Raw genomic sequence first — 21,339 nt, 5'->3', positions numbered from 1 at the left:
CTTTTAGGAGGATGTTAAAATCTACCATTGAAGATATTTCTCATTTCCAAAATAGAAGTTGACACTTGCCCCAAGACTTTTAAAATCTGTGAACTATCTCCCTAAGTTGAATCACTTCAGGTAAACTGAAGAGATTCAGTAAGGATAGTGGCTATCCAAACATACAACTGATCCTGCAGGTATAACTTAGACAATGTGTGGATTATGAAAGCCACAATAAAGTCCATTCACTTGTGCCATCCTTTTCTGATGTTCAAGATCTACTGAAGTCACATGCTGTGTGAGGTCTCCATTCTAGATAAATGGCTCATTAAACATCCAATTTAATATGAAATTTATGCCCACAATGAATGGATGTAAACATTTGATGATTCCTACAGCGTTCCAGTTCGCACTCACTTGCTTTTGCGCAGAGCGTGGTCGACGCTGTGACCCCGGAACTTCTTGTAGTAGTCAATGAAGGAGAAAGGCAGGTTGATGTTGAGAGGGTTGGTCCTCTCAGGGGCTGCCGCTCTCTTCCGAGACTCAAATGCAATCATCAGGTCCACCCAGGCGGCTGGCCTCTTAATTTTAAACTGGTCGATGAAATCCTGGCCAAAGATCTTACACAGCAACTTCTCAAATTCATAATCAACCCCGATGGAGCCATAAGGTCCACCTAAAGAAAAAACATGGGCTTACATAAAGAATCATACAACTATACATGTGATGACTGGCTTTAAAAGTAGCTTCTTCCCACACAATTTACCCGAGGCCTTGTAGAGTTCTTTTAGATGTCCTTCTGGAAGACGGATTTGATGGACAGTCAGGTCCACTGTTCCTCCCCCACAGTCCATTACCACATAACGGTCGCCTGTAAAGAGAACAAGCAACGACCGTAAAGCAGCAGCAAACCAAAGGCATGCACTGTTGGATGTTTTCTACCAACATCCTTCCTCAAAGGACTGCTCCAACATACAGTGAATTCTTATTCAATTTGATAACATTCTTACTTAATCAGCTTCCAGCTTCTAGATGTGCTTTGAGAAAATAAATGTTGTCATCAACCTTCTCTAGTTGGTAAACCCTGGAAAGATTTATTTATTTTTTTTCCTAAATTTGGGCTGTCTGCTAATTCAGAGTACTTATCCCAGGGAGACATATCATTGCTCTTTTGCTCTGTAGTTTGTTGTATTTTCATCCTGAACAACAGTTACTTGTTCGTCCAAGCTGTCATTTTTCAATGATAGCTTGACAAACATTTTCAAAATATAACTGTAGAGGACAATAATAAAGATGTGTGTTGCAATCATGTGGCACAAACTCCCCAGAAAACTTTGTTTGTGAATATGCCAAACCCATTGTTGTGGCCTATCAAATTCAAGTTCCTTACCAGAGATTGGCATACTCACTCGCACCATTCTCCTGGAGCTTGCTGTTACACTAAAAAAATAATATTTTTTAGAGCATACTTTACTGCTCCTACTGGTTTGTTTGTCCTTTCTTGCATTCCTCTGAATGCCAAACTGCGTTTCTCTTGCCAGGAGGATATTGACAAAATACAGCCTTCATTCACATGATGAAACGGCAGATGAAACGGCATCGGTCGAACATATTCATCCATCTAAAAAAGGCTGACAAGCCTGGTAGTGAACTGTTGTGCTGGCCAATTTATGGTTTTAGTTTTCATCGGCTCCATTCATGAAGCATGAACGGAACTAACTTACCAAATAATTATCAAGATATCTTGACTTACTGACCACTGCCCTTTTTCAGTGGACATTATCGTTATGGCAGATATTTTCTGTTCAACATCTTTCAAGTCAAGCCTGTTGTCCAATTCTTTACTATCCTCACCAAGCCGAAGCTCTTGTGAGGATTTTGGACCAAAAACCTTGTACTTTTTGCTCTTGGATGTTTGCTATAAATGCAAAGGAATAATATTGTTCAATGTTTTCAAATCCTGTACCTGACATGGAAATGTCAAAACTTGCTCACTTTCTAGAAACTGCCAACATACCATCTTCTGCTTTCGAGTCGGTTTATTGTCTTATCCAAATCCATGAGAATGTCAACAATCAAATATAGTCAATTTGTAAATGACTAAAAATTGGAGAATACATGTCACAACAACAACAACAACAACCTAGCAGGTCTTTTGGGTAAAACAAACTGACCAGAAAAAAGTGATACACATTTATTTTTTTTTCTGCCTCTGAAGTAGACTAACAATTTTTTAAATTTAAATTTTCTTATTAAATCCGGTATGGAGTTTTAAATTTTTATTGTAAATTTTCAAATAACTAAGCTCTGTCATATCTCAGTGGTCAATGTTCTCAATAAAGAATTCCTAGATAAGCTAAAAATAGATTGCAATATAAAGCTTTTACTTATCAGTCTACTTAGTTCTATTGTTTCTCTGTTTAGATTTTCTTTTACTGATTTTTTATTTTTATTTATTTTTTGTTTAGATCTTGCTATTTAGTTAATTTTGTTTGTTCATTTATTCTCATTGATTGTGCTTTGGATCCATTTCCTTAGATTAGTGTTTCTGTTGACTTTTAGTTGCAGTTTTTTTTGTTTGTTTTAGTTGTCTCTATTTTATCCCCTCTCCCTCAGCCTGTTTTCTGCTCCCCTGCCCAGCTGCATGTCATTTCACTGTTGCCCTCTGCCTCCACGTTCACTCGGCTGCTTTCCATTCTCATCTGATTAGCCCCTCTGGTTTCCTGTCATTTCCACACATTTCTCTGTGTTTTTCATTCTGCCTTACTCCTCACTGCCACCTCACTGTAACTCAGGCGTCTCTGATCAGGTTTCTGGGTGTTTTCTGTGTTCATGTTTTTGAGCTTTGTTTGGGCAGTTCCACTCCAAGTTGTTTGGCCACCGTTCAGTGTAAGAGTTTCTTTTTCATTTATTCAAAATGCCTTGTTCTCCAGCTGAAGTCTCTGTGCTTTAGTCCCCCAACACTGGTCCGGAAGATACACTGCCCTGTATGTTTTAGATGTCTCTGCTTTAACACACCTGACTCAGATGATTGCAGCAAAAGTCTGTAAATCGCCCATGAGTTGAAATCAGGTGTATTGATGCAAGTAAACATCTAAAACACCAGGGTTTCCCCCAGTGTATTATAAGCCTGGCGGGCCACCAGGCTTTACTTGTGCCCCCACCATTGCTGAGTTTTTCCAAGTGTTTTAAAAAATGTTTGTATTTTTAAAGAGTTTATATTTGTTATGCAACTATAATAATCTTAAATTTTCCATCCATCCATCCATCCATCCATTTATTTTTTGTACACCCTTGTCCCTAGTGGGGTTGGGAGGGGTGCTGGTGCCTATCTCCAGCAAACGTTTTGGGCGAGAGGCAGGGTTCACCATGGACAGGTCACCAGTCTGTCGCAGATCTTCCAATCTTTAAATAACACACAATTATCAAGTGATATTTTCAAATATCCTGTCAACTTTAAATATTTTTTAACTCAAAAACACAACGGGCTGCTGGATGAATGATAGCGCCCAACCACCGGGCTTAGCAAGTTTTGTGGGGGAAACCTTGACCATGTAGGGCAGAGTGCCTTGAGGACCAGAGTTGAAAAAGACGGCTCCACATCATCAACGTTGACACTACTCTTGTGACACAGCTTCCAGCTAAGATTACAATATAAACTTTCACTTTTTAATAAAAGCTTATACATTTGATACAAAAAGTGAGTACAAAATTGTGCTCGGGTTGTTCATATGAAATGAAAAACTTTAGGCAAATTATGTTTGGTGGAGGCAGTGTGTTGACAAACATACCGGCTAACTTGTGAAAACTCACTTGTTGAAGAATGTAATGTCACCCCACAGCACTGTGACCAAGCTGGTGACCAGCAAGAGGAGACTATGTACAGTTCTCACAAACACCACCGAGCTCAGTTTTTGCTAAATGAATAAATTTGTTCAATTGACAATATGTAATTTTTATTCTAATTTCACTCAAACAATCCAATAAACAAACTGAACTTAAACCTGGATGAAGACTGGATAAATCTGTTTTTAAGTAGCGTGTCTACACTTTGATCAAAGAAAGAAGAAAAGAATAAGATCTCTCAAGGGGTCATGCTGTAAATCAGTCTTCAATAGTGTAATCTCATCTGAGTCATACCACATGCTGCTCACCTAAGACAGAAAATATGCCAGAGAGAGGGTAAAAATATGGAAAAGTGTAAACAAATAACTTAAACAGGTATTGAAATGAATGTTAGTGTCACAGAATAATCAACATGCCTTTCTGAATTGAATTGTGCAGCAGAAACTCAGTCAAGATCACTAACCCTGAAAGAAAAAGTTAAGAAGAAGAAGAGAAAGACACTACCTTCTTCCAGCTCCGACCAAAGCTCCCCTATGACATTTTCCACCAAAAAGGTGCGGCTCTGTCGGTTGCGCCGTGCATGCTCCTTAGCTGGTTGTTAACAGAAAGAACATTTTGGAATGAGTGTCAGGAAGGCAGAAAGCTCTGCTGTGTGAGGAAGTGATGCGTACAGCGTAAAAGGAAAGCAGCAAGCTCAGGTGAACACTTTATAGAATTTAATAGTATATAAGATATCTATGTATTACATAATAAAGGGATTATTTTCTATTACTATATGATAGAAAATTGATTATCATTTAACTCAGTATAAGCAAATTTGCTTTACAATATTATGCTAAGATCCCTTTCCTTTGTATTTAGATTTTATTTTAAGCGTATAAATCAGTTTCCTATATTATTCGATTCAATGTGCATACCTGCCCTGACTGATGTAAAGGGATTGAGGTCAAACAATAAAAAAGGACAACAAAAAAAAATCAATTTAGGATTTAGTAAGTTACTAAAAAACATAAGAATTTCACTAGTAAAACAACCAGAATACTTATTTTGTTCTCTAAATGAGAAACAAAAGTGCATTGTCTATCAGAAACCTGAATATTTTGGTATCAATCCGATATCAAGTAAATGCAGGGCTAGTATCGGTACCAGGTCCGATACCGATACTTTTTCTTGAAATGTCATTATTGAATATTTTGGTGATTTCACTTTCAGCTGGTTGATTATGATTATGAAAAAATTCAGGGCAAATACTTTAGGCAAATAAAATGTTCAATTAACTAACAACAATATTACACAATGTAGGAGAAAAGGACTAGAATAATTCCCTTCTTACCTGTGAATTTAGAAGAGAAAAACAAAAGTATCGATGTCATTGCACCAGTATCAATCCAGTACCAATAATCACCCTGATATTGATAACATTGACCCATCCCTCCTTAACATTAAGAAGATGCTGATCATGTGCTACCAGCATCATTTGGCCTTTGCATGTTATGATACTGTGCAATGCTTTTCTTGATTTCACCATTTTAAGACGTTTTTACAAATTTATAAAAATATCCAGAAAAACTTCTTGTAACCTCTGATGTCTTTTTCACATTTTTCTCAAAACATGTACAGCTGGACCAAAATTCTGTTCATATTCATAAACCTGGCTTATATAGAGCTGAAGTAATATTTTAATAAAATGGACATGTTTCTTTAAACTGTAAGTAACATTCATGTTTTTGTGTAGCCCAACATATTAGGGTGATGGTAAGGAGCTCCTCCAATGTCCAAAATTTGGAACTCAAACATAAATAGTCAAAACCATGCAAAACACTAAGCAATTATAAAAAGGGTTTGCATGCTGTGATGTTGGTAAAGGTGTTTTCCATTCATTCATGAAAAGGGTTTAAATAATTTTAAACAAGCCCTTTCTTAATAAAATGTAAATAAGAATATCAAGTTTTTTTCCCCAACATTAGCATTCCTTTTATATAATTTTATCTTTTAAGACACACCGACCTGATATCTTGCAAGAAACAAACATTTTTGTCTAAAAATACATTTTAATCTCTAAGTCTGTCTGCGTTATGAATATACTTGGGGTTAACTATGTGGTTTATGCAGGGGCCTCTGCAGGATGTTATCAGAGGGGACACACAACACTGTCCCTGCATCTAACCTGCAAGAGGACAACCACATCACCAACACGCATCATGTCACACAAAACCAGCATTTTGTTACATCATCACACCAGATGTAGTAGAATGGACATGATCCCAATAGTTATACTTTCACTTCAACAGTCAACATAATATTTTTCCAAAAGCAACAGGATTATCAACATGGTTTTGGAAAAATGTGACACTGCTTCATATGATTTTTTTTTTTTTATAGTGGTTTTCTCTAGATTTAATTTTTTGATATTTTAGCCTGTTATCTTTCTTTGGTATCAGAATTATTGGATGATCTCAGAAGTGTATCTGTGCGACTAAATGTTAAAACAGCATAGATTACACAAAGGAATATTTTTTTATATAGCACTGAAACACATTTGATTACAGCAATTACGATTATTAGCAACTTTCTGCATTAATATGCTCCAAATCCAAGCGAAAAATATCATTCATTCTTGGACTCATTCAGCCATTCTTGTGCTTTGGGTAAAAAAAACAAGTTTGGATGTATCTGAGATTAGGAAATATGGGAAAAAAAATAAAAAATCCAGTGTGTGAGACGATGTCCGACAATGTAAGTTCATCCAGAAGTGTGCTTTCAAAGCAATGTTCATCCCCCTTAGTGAAGAAGGATTTCATGTATATAACTATAAATACTGTAGTTTTCACCTGGTAAAAACAAACAAACAGCATATTAACGTTTCTTGCAAATTGCAAAAACATAATAAAAAAAAACAAACTTTGATATGGAATAAAAATGCTCAACTTAAACACGTTAGAATCAAACATACTTTACATTCACAAAAACAGTTAAGCAGTAAGTGTTGAAATGACTTATTATGCATGCAGATGGATATGCAAAAGAAAGCAATGGAGCAGGAACATCTATTCCAGAGGACATCTCATAGTGATATCAGGCAGTTGACAAAGCATCCGACACTCAAAACAGCAAGTATGCATCACCAAATGAAATATGAAGACACTATGCAATGTGACCAGAACCTGACAAAGTTTGATGGGATCACATTTTGGTTTTGGCACGATGCTATGTGGTCAGAACATGCAGTACACAGCATCCAGGGCACACAACACAGTATTAAAAACATATTGAATGTGGATGCAGTTCCATACCCAACATTTGAAATAAAGTAATTCTTGAATATTTAATCCTTTGTTTGAATCATCAAATTGGACTTAAAATGTCAATTCAGTTCCTGTGACTAAACCAACCTGCAGTAGATGATTATACGGAAGGAGGAGGGATTATTTGTCACCAAAAAACAAATGTCTCTCTCGTTTACACACATGCATTTAGTTGTACTAATTCACAGTGAACTTACCACAAGTTTGTGGTCACATAAAATATTTACCAGAGTAATAAATTAATGACTTTTATCACTGTGTATTTTTGGTGTAGGAGTGTGGAGTATTTTTATAATTAAAAATAAAAACACAAATCTATATATTTTTTGTCTTTCCTTGTCCTTACACATGCATTTTCATCAGGAAATTTGTGGTATTCTTCCTTTTCCTTATACAAATGTTCTTTTGTCATTGCCTTGTCTCCTTTTTTTATTTTCCTTGCGCAAGCTTTGTCATTAAGGAATGTTTAAATGCAAATGTGGGGCGGTGTCGTCAGGCTTCAGCTTATGTGTACATGTGTTGTGTGCAACACATGTACAGATCTCTTGATGAAAATGCATTTATAAGGAAAAAGCTAAACAAAAAAATATAGATTTCTGTCAGTTTTGGTTCTCCATATAAGAGTGGTGCAAGGAACGTTAGTGAGAAGTGGATAGTGCCAATGTGAAAGGAAGAGGAAGGTATTTGCAGTTGCTGCTTCACTTCATTTTATGTTTCAGAGGAGAACTAAAATCACTTCTTGAAATATTGATATTGCATGAACATCATTTATTGAAACACTTCATACCACGGACTCATTTCTCTGACTTGTATACTTGCTCTTAGCGCTTCTGTCAATAAAAGCTGAAATGGGCCGAACCTGATCACTACCGTCCTGGTGCATGACGCGCACTACGCCCCAGCCAGCCGGCCACTAAATGGGTGCTGAAGAACCAAAAACAGCTCTGCTGTCTGGCTGTTTATTAGTGAAAATTAAAAATAAAAATTCCAGAATACTTTATGGGAGTAAATGATAAACAATCACACAAGTATGATCCTGAGCTGACAGAACCGAGAGAAAACTCTTCAGAATTGGATTCTGATGATCAGAACCGTCATGGCTGATGGAACGACACACATAGCAACTGAGCTGGGAACATGGGATGATGAGAACAGATTACTACTTCAAATGCTCTTTATTCTGGATTATTAATTTTATTTTATTTTTGGCTGGTTTGAACGATCAATTGCAACACACAGTGAACCATGTTATGACTATTTCCATCCAGCTGTTGCTGAAATGCTTACTGCTCATAATCCTTGGTGGAACCGTACACATCACACATGTGGGGCAGCCATGAAATATGCAGAAAACACCAAAAGCATATTTTATGATTTTCTTTCACTTTTCAGTTCTCCTTTTAATGTTAAGATAAGAAAAATTTCTCTTTTTGAAACTGGCTAAATCACTACATCATGGTAGGAATAAAATATTCTGACATTACCCTTTTACAATATTTTGGGGGTACGTTTTTGAGGTACATTTAGTTTTAAGCACAATCTTCAAATTAAATAACATGGATGAGCCTTTGATGTCCGATAACACAAACTTACTAAGCACCAAATCACCCTGACCTGATTTGAAAGACAAGAGCTTGCATGCCTCAACAGTGTGACAACACGGTCCACCACACTGAGTAAAGGGAACCTCAAAGACGTGTGCTCAGCCCTTTGCTCCTCACTCTGCTGACACACAAACACACCATCAAATTCAGCACAAAACCAGTTCATTAACTTGGTAATGGCAGAGTAGTTGTTTCCCTGCAACCTTTCCATGCCACACGCACACATACAGCGGCACTGCAATTTTTGGAGTTTACACATCCTCCCAGATCTCTTCTTGACTCTTAACGCCACACGGTACAAGTGATATATTCAGAGTGACAAACAGAAGAGCTTTGAAATATGAGTTGAGATTGGTAAATTTCTTTCTTTTATAATGTTTTTCTGTTTCTTTCAGACTTCTGTGCTGGAGACCTCTATTGACTAATCAGACAGGAAAAAGTCAGCGAGCGAAGGAAGAAAGACATGCAGCCTGGGTAGGGAATCAAACCTGACTTTAAGGACTACAGCGGCTCAGTGGGCGATGAGGGTGCCTAGTTCATATCAACATTTCCTTCAATAATTAGAAATACAAAGAGCTCATTGAGATTGTAGTATTTCAGTTTTATAGTTCAATTTGTGTTGATGCTTTTATTGTGAAGCACAATTTCTTGCAACTAAGTTCTAAGAAAAGAAGCAACAGCAAGCTCAACTGTGATGAATTCAACTTAATAAATATGTTGTGAGTTCATGCAGTTTGTGTTGTTTACCTGGAGACACTACAGAGGCAAACGGTGTGAAACAGGGAGAAAACAGCAAGTTACAAAGTCAGTTCTTATGTTGCTGAAGTAAGTCAGAGTTTTCTGTGTTGCATGTTAAAAAGAACAGGAGCCCAGAAATAAGCAGCATGGTGCTAGTCGTGGTATGCACAGCGTAAAACCCATTAGTTGAAAAGATTTCAAGCACTTTTGTGAATGTTGACCAAACGTACCTTGGGTCATTCCACTCCCCACATTATCGTTGGGGCTGAAGCCGTTCTGGGTGGTCTGTGTGCCCAGGTCCACCATCTGATGGAGGCGCAGCTTACGACAATAGATGGAGGCCGCCTCGGGCTCTAGAGCAATGATCAGCTGTTCTGGGTTTTCACGTGACACCAGAGCAGACTGCAGAGAGGCAGAGGAAACAAAATACGATTTATATGATCAGAAAAAAACCTTCTGTCTTCTACAGCATCCTGCAGAGTGTGTTTATCAGCTTTTAAAGGTTAAAAACAAAAAAAAAATAAAAAATAAAAAAAATAGAACAAATGTGAATGTGTAATCACGATAAAATACAATATAATATGTCACCTCCACTTTTAGCACAGCCAGGAATGGGAGCGATTACAGCGTTCCCTGAATGCAAAGTATTACAGGGTAGGTTAAATTCAGCATTGGTGTTATTTATGCCACAAAGGTCCCATTTCAGATTTATCTTATGCTTAAATATATTTTGTGCCAGTGGATCTGATTCATATTTAAAATTTCACTGATTATTTTTGTTGTTTGAATGTTTTTTTTGTTTGATTTTTCATCTTTTCACTTGGTCTTACAAGATTCGATGAAGTTCATTCCAATATTTACTTAATTAAACATAATACTATAACTACTACTACCAATAATAATAATAATAATAATAATAATAATAATAATAATAATAATAATAATAATACAAACTTATATACACTTTTCAAGTCCACTCAGAGGCGATACAAAGAAAGGAAAAACTCTGACAACATAAACAGTTAACTTAGCTTTCCATCTTTTAAATCTGGCCTGGATGACCCTGAAACATGACTGCATGTTTTCATTCTGCTGGGCTGCCTCTCTGGCTGGAACTTTATCAGGACTCAAGGTTTCCCCCAGAAATCTTGCTAAGCCTGGTGCTGAGGGCGCTCCGGCAGTCACTCAGCCACTCGTGTTTTTTGAGTAAAAAATGTTTAAAGTTTACAGGAAATTTGAAAATACCATTTAATAATTATGCATTTTAGAAGACTGGAAGATTAATACCTAAACACCAAGTCTTAAGAAAAGGGCAATCAGAAAAAAAATAAAATAAAAATAAAAGAAAACCTAACAAATTAACAGTGCTAGGCCTGGTGCGGGCACAAGTAAAATCTGGTGGCCCGCCAGGCTTAAAATACACTGAGGGAAACCCTGCAGATTTCAGAAAACAAATTAAGTGAGGAAATGTGGCTGACTGGGTATTATTGTTGTCCTGAGACTATGAAGTTGTAAGTTTGATTACAGTTTTCTCCGGTCACAAGTTCATGTCTCATCTTACCTAACTGTGTTGTCCTAAGTGAATGTGACTTTTGCATTTTCAGTGGACAGAATAGAAAGAGTTCTCCATAAATTGAGTCCTTCTAATGTGTAAATAATTTTACATGATATGTAATATTATTACATAGCATAATGCATGCAAATAATTTTCTTGGTGTGCATTTTCTTCCAGATGTTTGCTTCTTCAGCTGCAGTGATCAATCTTTAGAAGAGAAAGTAACAGAGAATCTTGTATTGCCTCTATTATTTCTCCTTTTGTCTCCTGTGAAGAACCAATCAACTAAATCCTCTTGCAAGATGTTGAGTCACTGTGTATGCTGAAGCTTCACTCTAACACCTTCCCCTCTCACTGGATTTAGCAGCCTGCTCTGTTCATTGATCTGACATCCCAAATCTGGAACGGACCAGAACAAGACAGAATAGAACAGGTCATCTCCCTCATCTCTTCAGTAAAACCCATTTATAAATGTGAGGAGTTTTTTTTTTTTCTTTTTTTGTTTTTTTGGTTGGGCAATTATTGTTTCAGAGAAAAAAGTTATGAAAGACAAAAGAATGCTGCATCACTAAATCATAAAAGTTAATCACACACACACACACACACACATGCACACACACATGCACACACACACACACACACACACAAACACGCACACACACGCACACACGCGAAACACTGCTGGTCCATCTAGATGGTGGTTGGTTGAAACTGAAACTTAATGTCAGCACTTCCTGTCTGATTGCTTGGTAGTAGAGTGCTCCATTTGGGGCATTCATGGGACATTAAAATTTTCTATTCCAGTTAATATGTCGATCCTTTCAAACAAACAAACAAACAGACAGACAGACAGACAGACAGACAGACAGACAGACAGACAGACAGACAGACAGACAGACAGACAGAAAGACAGACAGACAGACAGACAGACAAATAAACAAGATAGTGGCATACCTCCTCAATGCTGTGAACTCATAGTTAGCTCCAAACATTTACGAAACAAGCACATTTTCCCAAAAGTTAATTTTCCTTAATCTATATCTAAATTTGACCTAAATAAAACATTGATAGTCAATTCAGATAAGTCTGGATTTCAACCACAGAACATTTTTTTCACGTTCTGTGATAAAATGTTCTGTGGTAAGAAAATTTTAGTAAGGTTTTTTAGTAAGATAACATTTTTATCTTACTGAAAAAAAAAATCTTACTGAACATTTTCTTTAGCCACTTTGTGCACATGAAAGGGAAACTCATCTTTTCTGCCAAATTGTCTTAGAGCTAACGAGTCAAATTATGTATAAAAAAGTATTGAAGCAAAAAAAAAAACAAAAAACAGACACTCAACCCACCTTATAGGCTGCTTCCCTCATGAACTGCTTTGCAGGCATTTTCCAGATTGCTGGTACTGTGATTACCCATCTCACGTTGCTGTTGTCAAATTCACTGCCAGTTTGATCACTGAGCTCCTGCAGGAGAAACGCCAGGCGGAGGTTAGAGTTCAGTCCTAGACTTAGACAAACAACATAACAACAGTTCTGTATTTGAGAGAGTGGAGTTTTACTGCTTCTGTTTTATATTTGATGATCTGCAGGTGTAAGGCTAATAATGCCTCAGAGCTCAGAGCAGAGGCCGGCAAAATTCTCTCTTTACAAAATATTTTAATCTGTAAATATGGGGGAAATTTTCTTCCATAATTCGAGAGCACACACATTTTCGGTCTGAGTGCAGGACTACATGTCTTTCTTCTCAAAACCTATAATGCTTGTACTCAAAACTTCTCCTTGCACAACACAGGCACACCCGCTAGAAGAAAACAAACGCACACCCAGTACAACACTTTCATTCTATTGGCTGAGAGGTTGCCAGGCGACTATGCATTTTTGTTCCAAAAAGAAAAGCAAACAGAGAATGTTTTGTAAGCGAGCAGAGAGTTCTGTAAACCAGCGGTTTCCAAACATTTTCTGCCCCGCCCCCCCGATGGATTACAAATAGCTGTCTGGTTGAACGATGTGTGTGTGTGTGTGTGTGTGTGTGTGTGTGTGTGTGTGTGTGTGTGTGTGTGTGTGTGTGTGTGTGTGTGTGTGTGTGTGTGTGTGTGTGTGTTGGAGGGGGGGGGGGGATTCTTAGAGACTCCCTGTCTCTAACTTTTCGGGGGTGCGGGGGGGTGCAAAATGAATGCTGGACATAGACAACAACATCGGTAGCCTACAGGCTACTTGTTAAGCTTAAGGTGCTGTATTGATATTAGCTAGCTAGTCATCCTTTAGTTAACTTTACCTGCATCCAACAGCTTCACTCAACTCAGTCGGTTAGTTTGGGGGAAAACTGTGAAAAGTTGTTTGCGTTTTGCTGGTTTGCTGCCATGATTCTAACACTCCTGCGTAGCTCTGCCCAGCAGCAGCAGGTCTCCTTCACTGCCGCACAGGTGTTAACCCAGCGCGAGCGTCATGTTGCATTTAAAGGCGGCTCGGAAAAACAGGTTATGACACGTTAATAATGGATTAAACAGTTTTAACTGCTGATAAAAGTGACAGAGGACACAGATATGGAAAATGTAGCCCCTACTGTATCAAATTGATATAGGAATAACAGAAAGTTCACCATTCTAAGGTAAAAACCCAGCGCATACAGCGTTCATGTTTTTTTTTTTTTTCATCCAGATGGCTTCCAGCCACCCCCTCGCCCCCTGCAATGGCACACAGTTTCCCACAGTTTGGGAACCTCTGCTGTAAGCGGAAATTTGCTCTGAGCAGAGACGAGTTCTGAGCGCGAGGAGAAGCTTTGAGCTCAAGTATTAAACGTTTTGAGAACAAACGACATGAAATCCTGCTTTCAGACTGAAAATGTGCGCTCTCAAATTATGGCAGAAAAGTTCCCCCATAGGCAAAGTGTTGAAACAGTCACCAAAAATACTGGATATCCAAGAAAAAAAAAGTAAAATACTGCATTGATGATTCATTTTACCTTTAATGCTTGCTCCTTAAAGAACGCAAGCGCATAGGCGAAGATGTCCAGGGCTTTCACTCGCTTTCCGTTCGCTGCGTGGATCTCAGTGTCAATGGACAGATTCTGATAAACACAAAGGGCAGAGAAGGGCCTCAGTCTGCAGCAGCTTCTCAGCCCGTTTTCTAATGAGGTCATGTATCTTCTTTCAATGCAATAAGAATTCATGATGTGCTCTGCCAGCGCTACTGTTTGCCAGGAATGAGAGTATCTGATTAGTGAAATTGGCAAAGTAAGCGATAGAAACAAAATAAAGAAGCATTTACAGTCAAATATAAATACTGAATAAACAGCCAGGGAAAAAAACAGGGAGTTTGTAACCATGTCTAAATTTGTCTTTAAATGAGAGATAATGGACTGCACCGTGGTGAGCTGGTTTATTTTAAATAAAGACTTACCCAACGACAATTTTACACTTATATATGAGCTTTGTAGACACCTACTTTGTACATAGTTAGACTTGTTGTAGTATACTGCAGGCAAATTTAAGTAATAGTCCAAAATGTTTCAGCACATGTGGGAAAAGGGCTAAGACATGGGCTGGAGGTATGGCTGCTTGGAAAACAGTTCAATCGTACGCTGACTGAAATGTATTAAGCAGCTTGAACTAATCCGGTTTCCAGGTTCAAACCTATGATCCCTCCAGACAATGAGCCGGCAGCAGATCATGCAACTGCAGAACAACAGCAGAATTGCAACCCGCGGGCAATTCTGCTGCACAAGATTGCACAAAAAACATAACGCGTGAGACTAGCCCAGGTCAGCAAGTCACCGAGAAACCCAACTGCCACAACTTGAAACACGAGCAGCTGAACTGATCAGCATTTATTGATCAGGTGCCGCAGATATCCTGCGTGTTCTGAGCCTTACTGCAGTGGTGTGAAGCTTCATTTTGAATTTCTCCAGGTACAGCCAGTGTTTGGACTCGCTAGGATCCAGATCGTGGTAGAAATCACGGGCTGCGTATCCGAAGCTGTGGAACTTTCTGTCTGGAGTCAGCAGGATGGTGGTTGGAGTCTTCTGATTGGAAACACCAGGGTCTCCGCCCTCCCAGCGCCTGAATAGGGGGATGAGTCAGGAAATGTCACAAGCATATTTATGACATAAATTTACTGTGATGAAAGGACATAATCCAGCATGTTCCAGCATAATTATGCCTGGAACACAAAATCTACGAATTAAGACTTTATTTAGCTATTTGTATCGCAATTAAGTAAAATCTGTAAATAACTACCCAAAGCAGAAGAAACCAGAAGAATCATTACTTCAAACGCACTGAAGAGACTTCATGCTAAAAAAAAATAAAAATAAAAAATGGTTTCTAGAAAGCAGACTGTCAACTGGTTGGTTGGGATCACTTTCTAAGCCCTCCATCATTCTCCCCAGATAACCAAATCAAGATCATTCATCCCTTCATACCTTCATCCTCCATCCCTATCCGTTCATCCCTACATCCTTCATCCCTTCATCAATAAATCTTTAAATGCATATCTTTGTGGCGTGGTCCTTGCTAGTGAATTGTGTTTTGTCGATTCACCCCACCCCCACTCTTTACCCCACTGACTGTCTGCATTGCAGTGTTGGCCCACCTCATGGTGTGAATGCACTCCGGCTCCTTTGTGAAAGCGTAAGCATAACCACTGGATGTCGTGCCGAAGTCGATGGCGACCACCACCACAAAGGACGGTCCGGACTGCACCTGGTCCGTGTCACTTTGCTGCACAACAAAATTAGCACAACATCACACACAGCCAAGAGGACAGATCAGAAGCAAGAACACACAGGAAGTAAGAAATAAACACAGAGCAGATCAATAATACATGGTATAGAACCGGAGATTTGTTTATTGGGGAACTTTATGAACTCCAATCTAAAGACAAATTATGATAAGAAACTTACAGAAGTCCTTTTGGCAATTGCTAAGAAATGTATTACAACAAAATGGAAATCAGACGCCTCCCTTCCAATCAAAATATGGCTTTGTGAAATCAATAGTTGTGTGACCCTAGAAAAATAACCTATTGGATGCAAGTTATTTTGTTTTCACTGAGGCTCTTTAATGTGTATATATTTGAAATTTTAAATTGACATTCGTGACTGCATACAAAATACAGCTACAAAACCTTGCAATAAGGTATTGTAAAATAAATGTTTCTCCCTATGTCCTCTAGGGGGCTCCATAGCTTGTAAATGATTTTTTTTTTTAAACTTGCACAGCAGGGGAAAAAAAGGTCAGAGTATAAATAATTCTTTTTCCTTTTCCCCCTGATGTTCTTCTGTCTCTTCTCACTCCTATTTTATTACTTTCATGAACCTTTCTCTCTGTATTCTTTATTGTTCCTTCCTCGCTGGAAGCGTCTTATTTACTATGAAACAAAAATTCTGCTATTGAATATAAGCACAGCCTTGTTCACAGCCATAATTTTAAACAATGGAGGCATTCAAGTTTTGTTTATGTTTGCAGAGATTAAGACCACATTTCAAATTTCAGAACACGAGCAGAAATCCGCATTGGTCACACAAGCAGGAGGAAGATATTTTTTTGAGAAATCCTGATGCTACACACACACACAAACTCAGTCACACACATGCACACACTCTTATTTCAAAAACTGCTATGACAATGCTAGAAGAATCTGTACAATATTATATATATATATATATATATATATATATATATATATATATATATATATATATATATATATATACTGCTCAAAAAAATAAAGGGAACACTCAAATAACACATCCTAGATCTGAATGAATGAAATATTCTCATTGAATACTTTGTTCTGTAAAAGTTGAATGTGCTGACAACAAAATCACACAAAAATCATCAATGGAAATCAAATTTATTAACCAATGGAGGCCTGGATATTATATATATATATATATATATAATTCCCTTCTCACCCTCCGTGGGTGGTATATATATATAGAGGCTCAGATCTACCACACCAGACAAGACCCAAGGTGTAGGTTGTGCAAGGAGCCCCCTGAGACAGTCCAGCACATAACAGAGCAGGGTGCAAGATGCTGGCAGGGAAAGCGTACATGGAATGACATAACCAAGTGGCAGGCATAGTGTACAGAAACATCTGTGCAGAATATGGACTGGAAACCCCAAGATCAAAGTGGGGAACACCCCCAAAGGTGGTGGAGAATGACCGAGCCAAGATCCTGTGGGACTTCCAGATCCAGATAGACAAAATGGTAATGGCAAACCAACCAGACATTGTGGTGGTGGATAAACAACAGAGGAAAACCGTTGTGGTGAATGTAGCAATACCAAGTGACTACAACTTCAGGAAAAAGGAGCACAAAAACTGGAGAAATACCAGGGCCTCAGAGAGGAACTGGAAAAGACCTGGAAGGTGAAGACCACAGTGGTGCCTGTGGTCATCGAGGCCCTCGTGGCAGTCACCACCAAACTGGAGCAGTGGCTACAACAGATCCCAGGAACAACATCAAACATCTCAGTCCAGAAATGTGCAGTTCTAGGCACAGCCAAGATACTGGAGGAACCCTCAAACTCCCTGGCCTCTGGTAGAGGACCCGAGCTCAGAGGATGAAAGAGACCACCCACGGAGGGTGAGAAGGGAATTATTATTAGATAGATAGATAGATAGATAGATAGATAGATAGATAGATAGATAGATAGATAGATAGATAGATAGATAGATAGATAGATAGATAGATAGATACTACTAATAATACTTAATTGATTAATAGTGAGTAATAGTTGGTTAATACAGAAAATTTTTTTAACTGACATCAGCAATCTAATCTAAACTCATTTTACGTATGATGGCCCAAACCGAACCAGACTGAAAATTTGTTCCATGTTTTCTCAAAAATATGGACGTAAATCACAGTGGATGGTGAGTCGCTTATAGACGCTTCACTGTTGCGTCTCCAGTCCAGTCTGGTGTCTTGGGTTTGAATCCCAAGACAACAATACTCCAGTCCTTCTCTTCCGACATTCATCATGGCGCCTCGAATGATTAAGTGACGCAGTTGCAAAGGGTTAATAGCTTGAGTCATGCAGAACTGATCTGACAGTTTCCATAGCAACAATCAGAAGCAAGACATTCCCTTAGAACTACAGCTCATTGTAGCTATGACCTCTTTTATGACATCATAGATCAAAGAATGTCTGAGGTTATGAATGCTTGCATCTCAAAACTTCAGGTAATAAACAAGAGACTCTTTGACCTTACCGCTGTTTTATCAAGATTTTCAGGATGGAAAAGAGTTTAGTCACAATGTTTTTTCCCATCAGTTTTGGCGTTGGATATGTGATTACAAAGGGAGTAAAGAAAGTTTTTAACAAACTACTTCCCGATATAACTTTTGAAAGAAGTACGTCTCATGATGACACAGAGTACGATGTTTTCGACTCGTACCTTTTCAATCCTTCCCCGGCTGGGGGGGAAGTTTGCCCTGAGAAAAAATTTAGCTCTCAGGACGAGTGCACTGACTGTGAATATGACGTGTTTGATGCTTATCTTTTCAAGCCTTCCCCAGCTGGGAAGCAAACGTCACTGACTGGGAAAGACAACACCCTTGAAAAGACGGCTGTCGCAGGGAGCGATTTCTCCAATCGTTCCCAAGCTGAGGAACAAATTTCCTCGGGTGGGGAAAATGCAGCATCCGAAGACTGGAGCCATGAAGAGAAATCTGACCTAGGGAATGATTTCTCTAATGTTAAAAAACACACTTCCCTGGCTGCAGAACTTAGCTGTGAAAAGACAGCTGAGCCTAAAAAATCAACTCCTGCTCTGACGAAAGCGGATTTAGAAGACTGGACCCAAGAAAAGACATCTGTCCAGGAGAAAGATTGCTCTTATCTCAGAGAACAAACTTCCCCGGCTGGGGAAGTTTGTGGTAAACGTTCGCCCCCAATGTTCGCGTGGGCAGTAGTTGAGTACAATGAAGAGCATAAAGACTCAACTCCTGCTCCAATGAAAGAGGCATCAGAGGACTGGACCCAAGAAAAGACATCTGTCTTAGACAACAAGTTCTCTGATCTCAAAGAACAAACTTCCCCGGCTGGGGAAGTTCGCAGTAAACGTTCACGGCCAATGCTCACGTGGGCAGGAGTTGAATACGATGAAGACGACGAAGACTTTTTTGGCCCTGCTGTGAAAAAAGAGACATTAGACGACTACAGCCATGAAGATTCCTATGATCTCAAAGAACACACTTTCCTGGCTGGAGAATTTGACAGTGAAAACAACACAGTTGAGTCGAAAAACTTAATTATTAATCTGCCGAAAGCAGCACTAGAAGATTGGACTTATGAAGCGAGATGTCTCTTTATGAACGACTTCGCCAAAAGTCCAAAAAAGCGGACTTCCCCAGCTGTTAAGCCCAGACGTCAAGCTGAAAAATTTTCTTGTTGGCCATTTTGACTGACAGTATGTCACAGCTGCTGCGCTCCTCCTGATATTTAGAATGGTAGAAGTAATTACCACTGGTAAAACATATTTACCAGTGGTAATTACATTTCCTGTTTCAATTCAATTCAAAAATACTTTGTTAATCCCAAAGGGAAATTACATGATGTAACTCATCAAGATTCTTCAAAGAGCCATTGAAGATGGTGATGGCTGTCGGCAGGAAAGATCTCCTGAAGCGGTCTGTACCACACTGAACCTGATAAAGCCTCAAACTGAAGATGCTCCGGCTTCCCAAGACAGTCTCGTCAAGAGGATGGTCAGGATTGTCCCTAATTTTCTTGATCCAATGAAGAATCCTTCTTTGCATTAACATCTCCAGAGGTTGCACAGTCGTTCCCAGAACAGAACCAACCTTCTCTATCTATCTAGAGAAGAATAGCTATCTACAGAACGATAGAGAAGGTTGGTTCTGTTCTGGGAACGACTGTGTAACCTCTGGAGATGTTCATGCAAAGAAGGATTCTTCGTTGGATCAAGAAAATTAGGGACAATACTGACCATCCTCTTGACGAGACTGTCTTGGGAAGCCGGAGCATCTTCTGTTTGAGGCTTTATCAGGTTCAGTGTGGTACAGACCGCTTCAAGAGATCTTTCCTGCCGACAGCCATCACCATCTTCAATGGCTCTTTGAAGAATCTTGATGAGTTACAGCATGTAATTTCCCTTTGGCATTAACAAAGCCTTTTAAGGTCCCTGGCTCTGATGCTGCTGCCCCAACAGATGATGGCAGAAGAGATGACGCTCTCAACAACAGATCTGCAGCATCTTGCTGCAAACCTTGAAAAATATTTGCTTCCTCCAGTCTCCTCTGTCCCTTCTTATAGACGCTACACTATTGCGTCTCCAGTCCAGTCTGTTGTCTTGGGTTTGAATCCCGACCTGGGTTCTTTATGCATGGGGTTTACATGTTCTCCATGTGCATGAGTGGGTTCTCTCCGGGTGCTCCGGCTTCCTCCCACAGTACAAAAAGATTTTGTGCACATTAGATAATAGATAGATGACGGATGAAAATTTTATAATAATTAATATAACAATTAATTATTGTAAAATTATAATAATTAATACAAGAATTAGTAATAATAATATCAATAAAAATATGAATATTAATATATTAGTATATTAATCAATACGCAATACACAATTAATTATACAATATATAATGGATAACACTTTATTTGAAGGGGGTGAATAAGACTGTCATGACACTGTCATAAACATAACATAACACCTGTCATTAACATCAATAAGCCTTCATGAATATTTATGACTGTTGTCATAACGCATCATTCGGTAAATTATGACACTTTTAATACAAAGTTGACATTATTCAAAATGTCTTTATTATGACAACTTGACATTAACCAAGAAATCATTACTGATATAAATTTGTTATAAAAGTATTACTGATTGCACTTTAAAGATTAGGTAACTTTATGTTATTAAAGGTAAAGTTTAAACAATAATGATTTCTTAGTTAACGTCAAGTTGTCATAACAAAGACATTTTGAATAATGTCAACTTCGTATTAAAAGTGTCATAATTTACCGAATGACGGTTTATGACAACAGTCATAAATATTCATGAAGGCTTATTCATGTTCATGACATGTGTTATGTCATGTTTATGACAGTGTCATGACAGTCTTATTCACCCCCTTCAAATAAAGTGTTACCATATAAGGTGATACTAAGTGATATAGTAATTATTATACTACTATATTACATACAGTAATATAATTGTTACTAATTATATTAGTAATAATAATTATATTAGTAATACTATAGTACTATAGTAATACTATAATTAGTATATTATATTAATACAAATATAATACATCTGTATTA

General features: G+C 38.3%; 1 protein-coding gene across 2 annotated transcripts in view; it reads right to left on the bottom strand.

Annotated features, from left to right (window-relative positions):
- Positions 1-21,339, bottom strand: part of hspa12a (heat shock protein family A (Hsp70) member 12A) — a 41,665-nt gene that overhangs the window by 8,122 nt on the left and 12,204 nt on the right. Inside the window, exons 3-10 of one of the 2 annotated variants that reach the window (XM_088012931.1) lie at positions 15,623-15,750; positions 14,904-15,090; positions 13,995-14,099; positions 12,380-12,496; positions 9,706-9,877; positions 4,333-4,419; positions 749-853; positions 400-658 (exon numbers count right to left, since the gene is read on the bottom strand). In XM_088012931.1, the coding sequence (XP_087869057.1) occupies positions 400-658; positions 749-853; positions 4,333-4,419; positions 9,706-9,877; positions 12,380-12,496; positions 13,995-14,099; positions 14,904-15,090; positions 15,623-15,750 (1,160 nt within the window). The remainder of the gene's footprint in view (positions 1-399; positions 659-748; positions 854-4,332; positions 4,420-9,705; positions 9,878-12,379; positions 12,497-13,994; positions 14,100-14,903; positions 15,091-15,622; positions 15,751-21,339) is intronic. The other variant, XM_088012932.1, reaches the window with a different exon arrangement.

The sequence above is a fragment of the Poecilia mexicana genome, unplaced genomic scaffold (assembly GCF_051168715.1).
Source record: "Poecilia mexicana isolate PSO_F unplaced genomic scaffold, ASM5116871v1 scaffold_15, whole genome shotgun sequence".
Lineage (NCBI taxonomy): Eukaryota > Metazoa > Chordata > Actinopteri > Cyprinodontiformes > Poeciliidae > Poecilia > Poecilia mexicana.
The sequence above is the reverse complement of the archived record's forward strand: the minus strand, read 5'-3'. Positions and strand labels throughout refer to the sequence as shown.